This window comes from Pleurodeles waltl, chromosome 7 (genome assembly GCF_031143425.1).
Source record: "Pleurodeles waltl isolate 20211129_DDA chromosome 7, aPleWal1.hap1.20221129, whole genome shotgun sequence".
In the NCBI taxonomy this organism is placed as follows: domain Eukaryota; kingdom Metazoa; phylum Chordata; class Amphibia; order Caudata; family Salamandridae; genus Pleurodeles; species Pleurodeles waltl.
Window position 1 is genome coordinate 9,122,042 of NC_090446.1, and position 17,207 is coordinate 9,139,248.

The 17,207-nt window shown below is 44.2% G+C and overlaps 1 protein-coding gene across 3 annotated transcripts in view; it reads left to right on the forward strand.

The window, feature by feature from the left end:
• The window catches only part of LOC138303533 (zinc finger protein 182-like), a 100,053-nt gene that overhangs the window by 55,595 nt on the left and 27,251 nt on the right, over nucleotides 1-17,207 (forward strand). For all 3 annotated transcript variants that reach the window (XM_069242748.1, XM_069242747.1, XM_069242749.1), the window contains one exon: nucleotides 4,334-4,444. In XM_069242748.1, coding sequence (XP_069098849.1) covers nucleotides 4,334-4,444 — 111 coding nt within the window. The remainder of the gene's footprint in view (nucleotides 1-4,333; nucleotides 4,445-17,207) is intronic.

The following is a 17,207-nucleotide window of genomic DNA, read 5'->3' on the forward strand; positions in this document are numbered from 1 at the left end:
CATCGTCTCTTTCTGTGTTACTCGTCTGCTAAGTCGGTTTTCAGTCTCCTTTCTACTTCTTAGCTATGACTTGACCTTACGATCATTCAACTGTTGTACCCTAGCTCAATTTTAGTTTGTTTAGAATAGTCTCTTGATATCTCCTTGTATACTTCCACTGCTGAAAGTTTGGTTCATTCTGTCAGATTGTGGTGCGCTGAAAAGGAACATATTGTTTAGAACATAGAGATTGGAGCAGTCTGATTCCTTAGAATACTGTCCAGAACAGCCCCCAGCTTCAGTGTTTACGGTGCATAACTGAGCCTGTGGAGGAACAGGAGAATAGGGGAATAACAGCTGGAAGAAAATGTCATCCGTGTTATTTTGAAATGCAATATCTTATGTGTTATGGATATTTAGTGTCTGTGCTACAAATTTGTATTGCTAAATATTGACAATGTTGATGGATTTTCTGTTCTTCTTACATTGTTTTCTCTTGCTGTGCAACCATATGACTTTGATTAGTTCTTTGAATTATGTGTTAATGCAGATTTTATTCCCTGGTACCATTTTGCGGTTTGCCGGTATTTAAAATTAAACCAATCTGAAACAAAAGAGTGACTGTTTATTGTAGGAATTGGAACCTTCTTATCAAGGTACTCTGAAGAAGGTCTGCATTCATGCATGTTGGTTTAATTGATCCTCAATGTCTATGTTTTTGTGGGAACATTCTTTTCAAATCGCAACATCTAGTAGAAGACACAAAATACATTTCTTGTGACAGTTTTTTCTCCTTGAATGCCAATTTTGTCTCCTTAAATTCCCAGGACTTTTACACCCAGTACTAATCTCTTTTTTTTTTTTTTAACCTTCAAGTATGTTTCAATTCAAAACTGTGGAGACACAGAGAGCCCAGGGAAAACCCTGGAGGCTTGAAAAAATGCTGACACTACACTGGGAGGCCAAAACCCTAACTGTAGATTTGGGAGAGCAAAATTCCACCAATTGTGATTCTGGAATTCAGTTTTGGATTTTACCCTCTGAATGTATTTACTTGCAAATGGGTTATTGAATGACACCCAGAGTTGTGGTCTTCATCTTCAGATCACATTGGAATCATAGAGCTCTGCAGGCAAAATCCAAGGCGAGAAGCTATCAATGTGCTCATCGTGTTAGTGGGTTGTGTAAGATGGTAGTGTTGGTGTGTTGTATAAGATGGTAGTGTTGGTGTGTTGTATAAGATGGTAGTGTTAGTGGGTTGTATAAGATGGTAGTGTTGGTGTGTTGTATAAGATGGTAGTGTTAGCGGGTTGTATGAGATGGCAGTGTTAGTGGGTTGTGTAAGATGGTAGTGTTAGTGGGTTGTATAAGATGGTAGTGTTGGTGTGTTGTATAAGATGGTAGTGTTAGCGGGTTGTATGTGATGGCAGTGTTAATTGGTTGTATGAGATGGTAGTGTTAGTGGGTTGTATGAGATGGCAGTGTTAGTGGGTTGTATAAGATGGTAGTGTTGGTGTGTTGTATAAGATGGTATTATTGGTGGGTTGTATAAGATGGTAGTATTAGTGGGCTGTATAAGATGGCACTGTTAGTGGGTTGTGTAAGATGGTAGTGTTAGTGGGTTGTGTAAGATGGTAGTGTTAGTGGGTTGTGTAAGATGGTAGTGTTAGTGGGTTGTGTAAGATGGTAGTGTTAGTGGGTTGTATAAGATGGCAGTGTTAGTGGGTTGTGTTAGATGGTAGTGTTAGCGGGTTGTATAAGATGGTAGTATTAGTGGGTTGTATAAGATGGTAGTGTCAATGGGTTGTATAAGATGGTAGTGTTAGTGGGTTGTATAAGATGGTAGTATTAGTGGGTTGTATAAGATGGTAGTGTCAATGGGTTGTATAAGATGGTAGTGTCAATGGGTTGTATAAGATGGTAGTGTCAATGGGTTGTATGAGATGGTAGTGTTAGTGGGTTGTATACGATGGTAGTCAGTGGGTTATATAAGATGGTAGTATTAGTGGGTTGTATAAAATGGTAGTGTCAGTGGGTTGTATATGATGGTAGTGTTAGTGGGTTGTATAAGATGGTAGTATTAGTGGGCTGTATAAGATGGTAGTGTTAGTGGGTTGTGTAAGATGGTAGTGTTAGTGGGTTGTGTAAGATGGTAGTGTTAGTGGGTTGTGTAAGATGGTAGTGTTAGTGGGTTGTATAAGATGGCAGTGTTAGTGGGTTGTGTTAGATGGTAGTGTTAGTGGGTTATAGAAGATGGTAATGTTAGCAACTGTGTCTTCGGAGGCAAGGAGAGAGGCAAAGTATAATGGGGAAATGAAACTTTATTGAAATAGGAGTGAATACCGGAACGCCAGTGGACTTGGACGCAGAGGGTAAAGTTAAACGGCCTGTGAACCCTAAAAGAGTAATACTCCTAAAAATCTCTTTATTACTTTCTGTCCTTTGTGCCCTCCGAGGGCATCTTTTTCACACTTCTTTGGTCTTATGGGGGAAATGAACTCAGCTGAAGCTGGCAGTAAACCTATGGGTGGATGGAGTCCCCAAGGCTGGGTAAGTGTCAGGAGCATTTACCATTTATTGCCACTTTCAATGTTAGTCTCCAGCCCCCGGACATAAAGGCTATTTAAAGTTCTAATCACGCCGGAAGTGAGAAGGAGGGAAAGAAAATGATTGTTTTAGTTTCATTTATTGTGACTGTTTTCTTAACTGTAGCCAGCATTTCACAAAATATATAATTTATAAAATCTTAAAATGGCTTTTTTACACACTAATAAGCCAGGTGGTGTCAAACACATTGAAATAGCTAAAGGCAGATCCTGGGTTTCTGATGTCCGGTAACATGTTGACCCTCCTATGGCTGGGCTTTGCAAAGATGTCTGCAGACCGTATCCCAATACTTGCTGATCAAAACCAGTAAATAGCAATCCTAATATTAACGTTGTTTTTTAGGCTATGTAATGATCACATTTAAATCTTAATATGCCAACTTTCAATGGCGTAAATAACATTGGGTGACTTAAAAGCTATTGTATGTCTGTCATAGCTTTCATATGTGTTTTCTGTTTTGATATTTTAATTAAAAAAATTCCTTCAGATGGAATGAGATCTGTGGAACATAAGTAGATATGGCTACGGATGGTCCGGTTTGCAGGTAGTTTATCGCTTTCACATTCAGCGCCTCTTTCAATACTTCGGATACCATCCAAACAGCTTGCAGGAATACATTCCAATGCTCTGATGACAGAACATTAAATATCACTTTTGGCTGCACCTGGTTAGTATGAGACAAACTCTCAAAATAACACTGTGCGTGGCTGGAAGTTGCAGGTAATTCATATTTGTTGATTTTTGTTTGAATATGCTTGTGAGTCAAGGTTGAGATCCGATGGCTAAAAACCACTGTACAGCAAAACATCAAGAGGCAGGGTTAGAAGTGCGTGGTTATAGTAAGTTCATAGATTTATTACAGAAGTGGTGACTTGGTAACACTGCAGGCGGACAGTATGCTGCCATAACCTCCTCCCGGCAGCAGTAATTATAATGGAGAGAGTTTTTTAATGCTTTTTTTTATTCGGTTTCCAGTCTTTGCCAAATGAACCGATTGCTTTTTCTCAATGGTGCAGCTACAAATCACCTCCTTTTATTTAATCTGGTTATTCCCACTTCCAGACCCTCTACAGTCTTCAGTTTGTTGTGCTTAGGACAGCCAATGACCCTTGAAGGAGCTCTCTGCTGTCAGATTTCAGTTGCATCTGATTGGATTGGGTGGAACCTTTTCTTGTTGTAGATGAAGAGGCTGTTTGTGTTAGTGATTTGCTTCACCTTGGGTTCTGCGGCTTGGGCTGGATCCTGGCTCTACTGATTCACAAGAGCAGCTCTCGATCTGTGAATGACGTTCCAGTTTGTGCATTTATTCTAAAGAATGGTTGTTTGTTTTTTAACAGCTCTTTTTGGCACAACTTTGTGCCATCATAAAACTCCAAAGAAACAGGTGACGTAGTTAGTTATGTCAAAATACTAATTTCAACGGCCTTAGAGGAATTATAAACAGTGTCGGCTCCACTGGGATTCTGATTGTGATCTACAGGTTGATTACCATTTTAGCCGTTGTTGTCTCATTTTCTGCTTCTCCATGCGTTTGATTACTTTTAATCTGGCTGTACATTATTGTATATGTGGCCTATTTAAATTCCATAGAGAAGTCCCTGTCATACTAATATTTCTGAAAACATCTCTCCATATTGATGACTTTTTTTTCCAAGTCATAACCTTGTTTGCGTTTAGTTTCAAATTCTCGTCATTGCTTAACTTTCTCTACATGTATTGATGTTTTACTGTTTTCTTGCAATAACAGGTCCCATCATTACCTCCACGGTTCATTCACTGAGAGCTAAAGAGCAAGAAGATCTGAGCCCGGTGGAAACCCAGGACTCTGACAGAAAATACAGGATACATTGTTCTCCCGGTAAGTATGAGGTTAAGTATTTCAGCTGGACCAAATATTTTGGGATCTCTCCTCCAAAGCCATAACACATCTTTGCAAGCAACATGTATCTGTTTGAATATATCGGAAATCCTAGCTCTGAGCAGCCAGTGGTTCCTAGGCACCATTGTTGGTGGCAGCGTCACTTGTCTCTGGCCTCCCAGGGTCCTGCTTCTCGTAAATGGTCGGATGAGACTCCCTTTCTTTCCTTGACTCTCCTACGAGGGTCTTGGGCGAGCAGCCAAGGCTCAGAAAAGGACATGGTAGAAGGGTGGAACTTGTATTCAGTACGGCACAGTAACCAGTAAACATCAATGTCCAGCCAGATATAGTTGTATGTGTCTATACATATAGTTAGTTAGCTTTATTTCGGTAAAAGAAAATACCATAAAAGCACATAGAGAAAACACATAAATACATCAAAAAGATAAAAAAGGATATTATAGAACCTCTAACTAATAGTGGCGTGCATCAGTGTAACAAATTTGCCACATAAAAAATCTAGTGTAAGAATAAAATTAAAAGAATAAAATGCAATATAATATAATACATTTGAAAGTTAAAAAGCAATTTTAAGATCATAACTACAAGAATACAGCACATCTCATGCTCTCAATTGCAAACTAATTCTCCTAAGTTATCGTTAGAATGTTAGCTTTCAATTTGCAGTTGCTAACTGATAAAGGTTACTATACATTATGATTTACACTCCAGAGATTTACGTCTCATGTGCCATATTGCCTCCAAAAATGTTGCCAATGAGCCTGCCACATTCCCATGCGGTTTGATTTGCAAATCCTGAGGGCTGGTATCCTACTCCTAAGACCCATGGATCTGCAGAGTGGTATAAGCCAACGTGCCCTCTGCTTGGAATAAGCGGGCAATTAAATAAAACGTGGGCTATATGTTCAGCAACCCAAAACCAGAAACATGATTGCACAGTAGAGAGGTCAAATCCATGCGTGACAGATTTAACAGGCGCTGCTTTGGACATAGATTGACTGCCACCTCTGATAGCCTCCCAGGACAGCAACTCATTCCCCTCCAAGATCAATACAAATTCAGTTAGAGCCTTGGATTTAGATCCTTCCTCGCAGAAGAGCCTGGCTTCACCGTTTAAAGCCAATATGCCAAAACTACAATCCATAGAGAGTCACGTTGGAATGAGTTCTCTTGAGTTCTTCCAAAAGGGCCCCAGGGATCATGAGACTTTAACGTCAGAGTTTATAACATGGAATGTGGCGGGAATCTGCAACAAAGTAGATGATGTGGATTGGGGGCGCATATAGATACATTTAATATTTGTTTGTTCCAGTAAACCTGGACCACTGCAAATGTTTGTAGACAGGGGTATCGTTCTTTTTGTAAGGAAGCTAGGCTGTCCCCTGCTGGTAGAGCAGCAGGGGGCCTTATTACCGGGATAAGAATCTCTGAGGTGGGCAAAGCTGAGGAAGTGCAAGTGGAGTCTCCTGATATATTGGCTTTATCTATGCAGACAAAGCAAGGCTTACCGTTGCTTTGTGTCAATGTCTATAATAGACCAGACCAGTTAAACCAAATGTCTAAAACTATTCAGATGTTGAATGCTCTTGTGTTGGACCTTCGCTCGTCATATCGTTCATCTCAGAGAAAACAGTCAAAACCTAATGCCAGGGCCCTTCAAGTCATAGACCTTACATTAACCCATGGTCTTCGCCCAGGGAATGGCCATTTCCCATCTGATACCTCTGCAAAACCCACGTATTTCAGAGGGTCTTAGAGCAGTAGTCTTGATCTTGTACTCATTGACGTGAGATTATGGCACATCATTAAAGACATTAAGGTGGGTGACCAATATAATAGCGATCACGCTCCCCTCCTGGTAACATATGCTAGGCAGCTAAAACTACATCATGAAGTCCCTCTTCTTCTAGAGGGGTCTTCTCATAAGCGAGCCCTGACAAGGGATTCTCTCAGAACTTCACACAAACTATGGGAACAACTCGGTAACTTAGTTGCCACCTATCAATTATCCAATGGTTCCCCCTCACGCGCCCCGGATGAGGCTATGGCCCTGCATGAGGGTCTTGTGTCTGCCCTGAGAGAGTTATTCATTAGAACTACTGGGGAGAACAGATGCCCGGGAGTAAGTCTGCACCATAGGTGGTTTGGCAAGACATGCAAAGACGCCAAGAGCAACCTCTTAAGAGCAATAAAACTAAAAGATAGAGCTGAGATAATCCACGTGAGGCGTGAATATCCATCTGCACTTAAGATTAGCACAAACCAATTGGAAGAGACATCTTGGCAGGATTCATTGCTGGCGGCTATATATATATATATATATATATATGTTCGGTGGCATGTGTAGCTGCAGATACACATGCTGTGCAGATCCCGCCATCTGGTGTTGGGCTCGGAGTGTTACAAGTTGTTTTTCTTCGAAGAAGTCTTTTCGAGTCACGAGATCGAGGGACTACTCCCATTTCGGCTCCATTGCGCATGAGCGTCGACTCCATCTTAGATTGTTTTTTTTCCGCCATCGGGTTCGGACGTGTTCCTTTTCGCTCCGTGTTTCAGGTTGGAAAGTTAGTTAGAATCTCGGAAAAATCATCGGTATTGTTTGCGTTCGGTATCGGGTTAGTTATAACAGATCGACACCGACTTTTGAAGAGCTCCGGTGGCCCTTCGGGGTTTTTTCGATCCCCCTGTCGGGGCCTGGTCGGCCCGGCCACGTGTCTCTTCAAGGCTGATGGAACGGACCCCATTCCGCTTCTGCCCAAAATGCCATAACAAGTATCCATATACAGATCAGCATCTGGTCTGTAACTTGTGTCTGTCTCCAGAGCACAAGGATACCTGTGAAGCCTGTCGAGCGTTTCGGTCGAGGAAGACATTAAGAGACCGAAGAGCAAGAAGACTACAGATGGCGTCGGCGCCGACAGGGCAAGGGCGTTTCGAGGAGGAAGAAGAAAGCTTCTCCATCCATGAATCGGACTCGGACGAGCTCGATCCCGAAGAAACGCCGAAAATCGTGAGTAAGACATCGAAACATAAAACTCAAGAGAAGACAACAAAAGCCCAGGGGACGCCACCGCCAACAGGCCATGGCTTAACCCGAAAGATAGGTGACCGATCATCGGCACCGAAAAAGGGCATGCATGTGGCGAAGTCATCCGACTCCGGTCGAGATACCGCCACACAGCAATCTCGGGCCCGAGACACCGGCCCCGAACAGATTCGGCACCGAGACAGTGGCACCGAAATGGTTCGGCACCGAGAAACCACGACGCCGAAAATAAAGAAGGTTGCCTCGGAGCCCAAAAAGGCGACCGAAAAGATTTCGATTCCGAAACATCCAGCCTTGGAACCGAAAACAGGTTCCTACACAGAGGAACAGGGATTGTCCTCCCAGATGCAAGGACATAAGTTCGGAGAGGAACTTCAATCTGTTGAGCCAGACTACACTCAAAGAAGGCTCCACATTCAAAAAGACACAGGGAAGATAAGCACTCTTCCCCCAATTAAGATGAAAAGAAGACTTGCCTTTCAAGAAAAGGACAAGCAGCCACAGGCAAAGGTGGCAAGACAAACAACTCCACCACCATCTCCACCACCATCAATGCACACATCACCGGTAGCCACTCCACCACTGATGCAATCTCCGACTCATACTGCAATGAGTCAAGATGATCCTGATGCATGGGACCTTTATGATGCTCCTGTATCAGATAACAGCCCAGACTGTTACCCTACAAGGCCGTCGCCACCTGAAGACAGTACATCCTACACGCAGGTGGTCTCAAGGGCAGCTGCGTTTCATAACGTCACCTTGCATTCAGAACCAATTGAGGATGACTTTTTATTTAATACACTCTCCGCCACTCATAGCCAATACCAAAGCTTACCTATGCTCCCAGGAATGCTAAAACATTCAAAACAAATATTTCAGGAGCCTGTTAAAGGCAGAGCCATAACTCCAAGGGTGGAAAAAAAGTATAAGCCACCACCAACAGACCCTGTTTATATTACGCAGCAATTAACACCAGATTCTGTGGTTGTTGGGGCAGCTCGCAAGAGAGCAAACTCTCATACCTCGGGAGATGCACCACCTCCAGACAAGGAGAGTCGCAAATTCGATGCTGCGGGTAAAAGAGTTGCAGCACAAGCAGCAAACCAATGGCGTATTGCCAATTCACAAGCACTTTTGGCAAGATACGATAGAGCTCATTGGGACGAAATGCAGCATTTCATAGAACACTTACCCAAAGAGTTCCAGAAAAGGGCACAACAAGTGGTAGAAGAAGGACAAAGTATCTCCAATAATCAGATACGGTCATCAATGGACGCAGCAGATACAGCTGCAAGGACAGTAAATACTGCAATAACAAGGAGACACGCATGGTTGCGTACGTCAGGATTCAAGCCGGAAATACAACAAGCCGTGCTGAATATGCCCTTTAATGAACAGCAGTTGTTTGGGCGGAAGTCGACACTGCTATTGAAAAACTCAAAAAAGATACTGATACCGCAAAAGCCATCGGCGCACTCTACTCCCCACAAAGCAGAGGCACATTTCGCAAAACACCATTTAGGAGAGGGTTTCGAGGTCAACCTACAGAGGCCACAACCTCACAAGCAAGGCCCACTTATCAAAGCCAATATCAGCGGGGAAGTTTTCGGGGGCAATATAGAGGGGCACAATTCCCAAAAAATAGAGGGAAGTTCCAAAGCCCCAAAACCCCTCAAAACAAACAGTGACTTCCAAGTCACACATCCCCAACACATAACACCTGTGGGGGGGAGACTAAGACAATTTTACAAACATTGGGAGGAGATAACAACAGACACTTGGGTACTGGCAATTATCCAGCATGGTTATTGCATAGTATTTCTCAAATTCCCTCCAAACGTGCCACCGAAAACACACAATATGTCAAAACAACATATAGATCTTCTAGAACTAGAAGTTCAGGCATTACTACTAAAAGAAGCAATAGAATTAGTACCAGAACACCAGAAAGGAACAGGAGTTTACTCTCTGTACTTTCTCATACCCAAAAAAGACAAGACTCTGAGACCTATATTCGATCTCCGAACATTAAATACCTACATCAAATCAGATCACTTTCACATGGTGACATTACAAGACGTAATCCCACTACTCAAACAACAAGACTACATGACAACACTAGACCTAAAGGATGCATATTTCCATATACCGATACATCCTTCACACAGAAAGTAATTAAGGTTTGTATTCCAAGGAACACATTACCAATTCAAGGTGTTGCCATTCGGAATAACAACTGCGCCAAGAGTTTTTACAAAGTGCCTAGCAGTCGTAGCTGCACATATCAGAAGGCAGCAAATACATGTGTTCCCGTACCTAGACGATTGGTTAATCAAAACCAACACTCTAGAAAGGTGTTCACAACACACAAAGTATGTCATAGAAACCCTACACAAACTAGGTTTCTCAATCAACTACACAAAGTCACACCTTCTGCAGTGTCAAACACAGCAATACTTAGGGGCGACAATCAACACAGCATAAGGGATTGCCACTCCAAGTCCACAAAGGGTTCAGGCATTTCACAATGTAATACAGGCCATGTATCCAAATCAAAAAATACAAGTCAAAAAGGTGATGAAACTCCTAGGCATGATGTCCTCATGCAGAGCCATTGTCCCAAACGCAAGGTTGCACATGCGGCCCTTACAACAGTGCCTAGCATCACAGTGGTCACAGGCACAGGGTCAAATTCTAGATCTGGTGTTGGTAGACCGCCAAACATACACCTCGCTTCAATGGTGGAACAGTATAAATTTAAACCAAGGGCGGCCTTTCCAAGACCCAGTGCCACAATACGTAATAACAACAGATGCCTCCATGATAGGGTGGGGAGCACACCTCAATCAACACAGCATCCAAGGACAATGGGACACTCAAAAAACAGTTTCACATAAATCACTTAGAACTATTGGCAGTATTTCTAGCGCTGAAAGCATTTCAACCCATAATAAGCTACAAACACATTCTTGTCAAAACAGACAACATGACAACGATGTATTACCTAAACAAACAGGGAGGCACACACTCAACACAGTTGTGTCTCCTGGCACAGAAAATATGGCATTGGGCGATTCACAACCACATTCGCCTAATAGCACAATTTATTCCAGGAATTCAGAACCAGCTAGCACACAATCTTTCTCGGGATCACCAACAGATCCACGAATGGGAGATTCACCCCCAAATACTGAATACTTACTTCCAGAGTTGGGAAACGCCACAAATAGATCTATTTGCAACAAAGGAAAACGCAAAATGCCAAAACTTCGCATCCAGGTACCCACAAGATCAGTCTCAGGGCAATGCGTTATGGATGAGTTGGTCAGGGATATTTGCTTAAGCTTTTCCCCCTCTCCCACTCCTTCCATATCTAGTAAACAAGCTGAGTCAAAACAAACTCAAACTCATACTAATAGCACCGACATGGGCAAGGCAACCTTGGTACACAACACTACTAGACCTCTCAGTAGTGCCTCATGTCAAACTACCAAACATACCAGACCTGTTAACGCAACACAAGCAACAGATCAGACACCCAAATCCAGCATCGCTGAATCTAGCAATCTGGCTCCTGAAGTCCTAGAGTTCGGACATTTAGACCTTACACAGGAATGTATGGAGGTCATAAAACAAGCTAGGAAACCTACCACTAGACATTGCTATGCAAATAAGTGGAAAAGATTTGTTTATTACTGCCACAATAATCAAATTCAACCCTTACACGCATCTGCCAAAGACATCGTAGGATACTTACTACATTTGCAAAAATCAAAGCTAGCTTTTTCTTCCATTAAAATACATCTTACCGCAATTTCAGCTTACCTGCAAATTACGCACTCAACTTCTCTATTTAGAATACCAGTCATAAAAGCATTTATGGAAGGTCTAAAGAGAATTATACCCCCAAGAACACCACCAGTTCCTTCATGGAACCTCAACATTGTCTTAACACGACTCATGGGTCCACCTTTTGAGCCCATGCACTCTTGTGAAATGCAATACTTAACATGGAAAGTTGCATTTTTAATTGCCATCACATCTTTAAGAAGAGTAAGTGAGATTCAAGCATTTACCATACAAGAACCATTTATTCAGATACACAAGCATAAAGTAGTTCTACGAACAAATCCTAAATTTTTACCAAAAGTCATATCACCGTTCCACTTAAATCAAACAGTAGAATTACCAGTGTTCTTCCCACAGCCAGACTCTGTAGCTGAAAGAGCACTACATACATTGGACATCAAAAGAGCGTTAATGTACTACATTGACAGAACAAAACTAATTCGCAAAACAAAACAATTATTTATTGCTTTCCAAAAACCTCATACAGGAAATCTAATTTCTAAGCAAGGCATTGCTAGATGGATAGTTAAGTGCATTCAAACCTGTTATCTTAAAGCTAAAAGAGAACTTCCTATTACACCAAAGGCACACTCAACTAGAAAGAAAGTTGCTACCATGGCCTTTCTAGGAAATATTCCAATGACAGAAATATGTAAGGCAGCTACATGGTCTACGCCTCATACATTTACCAAACACTACTGTGTAGACGTGCTAACAACACAGCAAGCCACAGTAGGCCAAGCAGTACTACGAACATTGTTTCAGACAACTTCAACTCCTACAGGCTGAACCACCGCTTTTGGGGAGATAACTGCTTACTAGTCTATGCACAGCATGTGTATCTGCAGCTACACATGCCATCGAACGGAAAATGTCACTTAACAAGTGTACATCTGTTCGTGGCATTAGTTGCTGCAGATTCACATGCGCCCAGCCGTTTAGAAGTTGATCTTGAACATCTGTATATTTGTAAATATATGTTCGATGGCATATGTTGCTGCAGATACACATGTTTCGCACAGTCCGCTGCCTGGTGTTGGGCTCGGAGTATTACAAGTTGTTTTTCTTCGAAGAAGTCTTTTTTGGTCACGGGACCGAAGGACTCCTCCCTCTTTGGCTCCATTGCGCATGGGCGTCGACTCCATGTTAGATTGTTTTTTTCCGCTGTCGGGTTCGGACGTATTCCTTTTCGCTCCGTGTTTCGGTTCGGAAAGTTAGTCAGAATCTCGGAAGAAAGCGTTGGTATTGTTCCGTTCGGTATCGGGATAGTTAGGTACATCGACACCGATCATCGGAAGACTTTGGGGTAGCTTCGGGGCCTGGTCGGCCCGACCGCGTGCGACATCGAAGCCGATTGAACGGACCCCGTTTCGTTTCTGCCCAAAATGTCACAGTAAGTATCCTTATACAGATCAGCACTTGGTCTGTAACTTGTGCTTGTCCCCCGAGCACAAGGAGGATACCTGTGAGGCCTGTCGAGCCTTCCGGTCCAGAAAAACACTCCGGGACCGAAGAGCCAGGCGTCTACAAATGGCGTCCACGCCGACAAAACAACGTTTCGACGACGAAGAGGAAACATTCTCGGTTCCGGAATCAGAATCCGGAGACTCCGACGTCGAACAACAGCAACAAACAGTGAGTAAGACGTCGAAAATTAAAACCATCGAGAAGACAAAAGCCCAGGGGACGCCACTGCCAACAGGCCATGGCTCGACCCATAAAACCGGCGACCCGTCGAAGGCGCCGAAAAAGGGCACGCCCATAGCGAAGACACCCGACTCCGGTCGAGGGACCGCCATGGAGCAACCTCGGAGCCGAGATAGCGGCTCCGAGAGGCAAAAACAAGATGCCGGCACCGAAAAACATCGGCACCGAGACACACTGCCGAAAGCCACAAAAATTCTGTCGGTGCCGAAGCCGAAAAAAGATTCTCTCTCGGCGCCGAAAAGTTCCACACCTCCATCCTACACAGAGGAACAAGGAATAAGTGGCCAGATGCACAGATTTGGACAAGAGCTCCAAAGTGTAGAATCAGACTACACACAAAAGAGACTGTACATCCAGCAAGACACAGGGAAGATATCAACCCTTCCCCCAATAATGAGAAAAAGAAGGATCGGACTTCTCAAGGATGACGCACAACCGCAAGCCAAAGTGGTTAAAAAAGTCACGCCTCCGCCCTCTCCACCACAACAGGCATCGCGGCACAAACACCGCCACAAATGCACTCACCAGCGCAAACTACCATAAGTCAAGATAATCAGGATCAAGACGCTTGGGACCTATATGACACCCCAGTGCCGGACAATGATCCCGATTCATACCCCACAAAGCCGTCACCGCCAGAGGACAGTACCTCATACTCGCAACTGGTGGCTAGGGCAGCAGAATTCCACAATGTCCAACTGCATTCCGATCCCATAGAGGATGATTTTTTATTTAACACCCTCTCGGCTACACATAGCCAATATCAATGTCTCCCAATGCTACCAGGGATGTTACGGCACGCAAAACAAATTTTTGAAGAGCCCGTAAAATCAAGAGCCATCACCCCAAGGGTGGATAAGAAATACAAACCACCACCCACAGACCCAGTGTTTATTACTTCGCAGTTACCACCTGACTCCGTAGTAGTAGGGGCAGCTCGCAAAAGAGCAAATTCCCATACATCTTGCGACGCCCCACCTCCGGACAAAGAAAGCAGAAAATTTGATGCAGCAGGAAAAAGAGTAGCATCACAGGCAGCCAACCAGTGGCGCATCGCAAATTCTCAAGCGCTGCTGGCCCGATATGACCGCGCACACTGGGATGAGATGCAACTTCTCATAGACCATCTTCCCCAGGAATACCAAAAAAGGGCGCAGCAAATAGTTGAAGAGGGACAAACGATCTCAAACAATCAAATCCGCTCTTCAATGGACGCAGCCGATACTGCAGCGAGAACAGTCAACACTGCTGTCACTATAAGGAGACACGCTTGGCTCCGCACTTCAGGCTTCAAACCGGAAATCCAGCAGGCTGTCCTTAATATGCTCTTCAACGAGAAACAACTTTTTGGCCCTGAAGTGGACACAGCCATTGAAAAACTTAAAAAGGACACAGACACGGCCAAAGCCATGGGCGCACTCTACTCCCCGCAGAGCAGAGGCTCTTTTAGAAAAACTCCATTTAGAGGGGGGTTTCGTGGCCAACCCACAGACACCACCAGCCAACAAACAAGAACCACACCATATCAGGGTTCATTCCAAAGGGGAGGTTTCAGGGGATATAGAGGGGGTCAATTCCCAAGGAGTAGGGGAAGATTCCAGACTCCAAAAACACCTCCACCTAAACAGTGACTTTCAAGTCACACAACCCCTTCACTCAACACCAGTGGGGGGAAGACTAAGCCAATTCTACCAATCTTGGCAGCAGATTACAACAGACAATTGGGTATTAGCAATAATCCAACATGGCTATTGCATAGAATTCCACAAATTCCCACCAAACATCCCTCCAAAAACACGCAAAATGTCACCACAACATTTATAACTTTTAGGACTAGAAGTTCAAGCACTACTGCAAAAGGATGCAATAGAGTTAGTACCAGTACAACAAAAGAACACAGGAGTTTACTCCCTGTACTTTCTAATTCCAAAAAAAGACAAAACATTAAGACCAATATTAGATCTCAGGACACTAAGGGGGTGATTCTGATTCTGGCGGGCGGCGGAGGCCGCCCGCCAGAATTCCGCCCCCATTATACCGCTCCGCGGTCAGAAGACCGCGGAGGGTATTATGAGTTTTTCCCTGGGCTGGCGGGCGGTCTCCAAAAGACCGCCCGCCAGCCCAGGGAAAAACTCCCTTCCCACGAGGATGCCGGCTCGTAATCGAGCCGGCGAAGTGGGAAGGTGCGACGGGTGCAGTGGCACCCGTCGCGTATTTCAGTGTCTGCAAGGCAGACACTGAAATACTTTGCGGGGCCCTCTTACGGGGGCCCCTGCCATTGGCATGGGCACGGCAGGGGCCCGCAGGGGCCCCGCGACCCCCCCTACCGCCATCCTGTTCATGGCGGCTTTCCCGCCATGAACAGGATGGCGGTAGGGGGGGTCAGAATCCTCATGGTGGCGGAGCGCGCTCCGCCGCCATGAAGGATTCCCCTGAGCAGCGGTAAGTCGGCTGGAGCCCGCCGACTTGCCGCTTCTGACCGCGGCTGAACCGCCGCGGTCAGAATGCTCGTGGGAGCACCGCCAGCCTGTTGGCGGTGCTCCCGTGGTCGGTGGCCCTGGCGGCCACCGGCCGCCAGGGTCAGAATGACCCCCTAAATACCTACATCATATCGGACCACTTTCACATGGTCACACTACAAGACATCATTCCACTGCTCAAACAGCAAGATTACATGACCACATTAGACCTAAAAGATGCGTACTTTCATATACCGATACACCCTTCTCACAGAAAGTACCTAAGGTTCGTATTCAAAGGAATACATTACCAATTCAAAGTGTTGCCATTCGGAATAACAACTGCACCAAGAGTATTCACAAAATGTCTAGCAGTAGTAGCAGCACATATCAGGAGACAACAGATACATGTGTTTCCTTACCTAGACGATTGGCTAATCAAGACCAACACAGTAAAAAAGTGCACAAACGACACCACATATGTCATACAAACCCTTCACAAACTGGGTTTCTCCATCAACTATACAAAATCACACCTCGAACCGTGTCAGACACAACAATATCTAGGGGCAACCATCAACACATCAAAAGGAATTGCCACTCCAAGTCCACAAAGAGTGCAAGCATTCCACAAGGTAATAAGTGCTATGTTTCCAAACCAAAAGATACAAGCAAAATTTGTGCTAAAACTTCTAGGCATGATGTCATCATGCATAGCCATTGTCCCAAACGCAAGACTACACATGCGACCCTTACAACAGTGCCTAGCATCACAATGGTCACAGGCACAGGGTCAACTTCAAGATCTGGTGTTGGTAGACCGCCAAACATACCTCTCGCTTCTATGGTGGAACAGCAACAATTTAAACAAAGGGCGGACATTTCAGGACCCAGTGCCTCAATACGTTATAACAACAGATGCTTCCATGACAGGGTGGGGAGCACACCTCAATCACCACAGCATTCAAGGACAATGGGATGTACACCAAACAAAATTTCATATCAATTACCTCGAACTGTTAGCAGTATTTCTAGCGTTAAAAGCCTTTCAACCCATAATAACACACAAATACATTCTTGTCAAAACAGACAACATGACAACAATGTATTATTTAAACAAACAAGGAGGAACACACTCAACACAATTGTGTCTCCTAACACAAAAAATATGTCAGTGGGCGATTCACAACAACATTCGCCTAATAGCACAATTTATTCCAGGGATCCAAAACCAACTAGCAGACAACCTTTCGCGAGACCACCAACAAGTCCACGAATGGGAAATTCACCCCCAAGTTCTGAACAAGTACTTTCAAATTTGGGGAACACCCCAGATAGATTTGTTCGCAACAAAAGAAAACGAAAAATGCCAAAACTTCGCATCCAGGTACCCACACCGCGAATCACAAGGCAATGATCTATGGATGAGTTGGTCAGGGATATTTGCATACGCTTTTCCCCCTCTCCCTCTCCTTCCATATCTAGTAAACAAGTTGAGTCAAAACCAACTCAAACTCATACTGATAGCACCCACATGGGCAAGACAACCTTGGTATACAACTCTACTAGACCTTTCACTAGTACCGCATGTCAAACTACCCAACAGACCAGATCTGTTAACACAACACAAACAACAGATCAGGCATCCAAACCCAGCATCATTGAATCTGGCAATTTG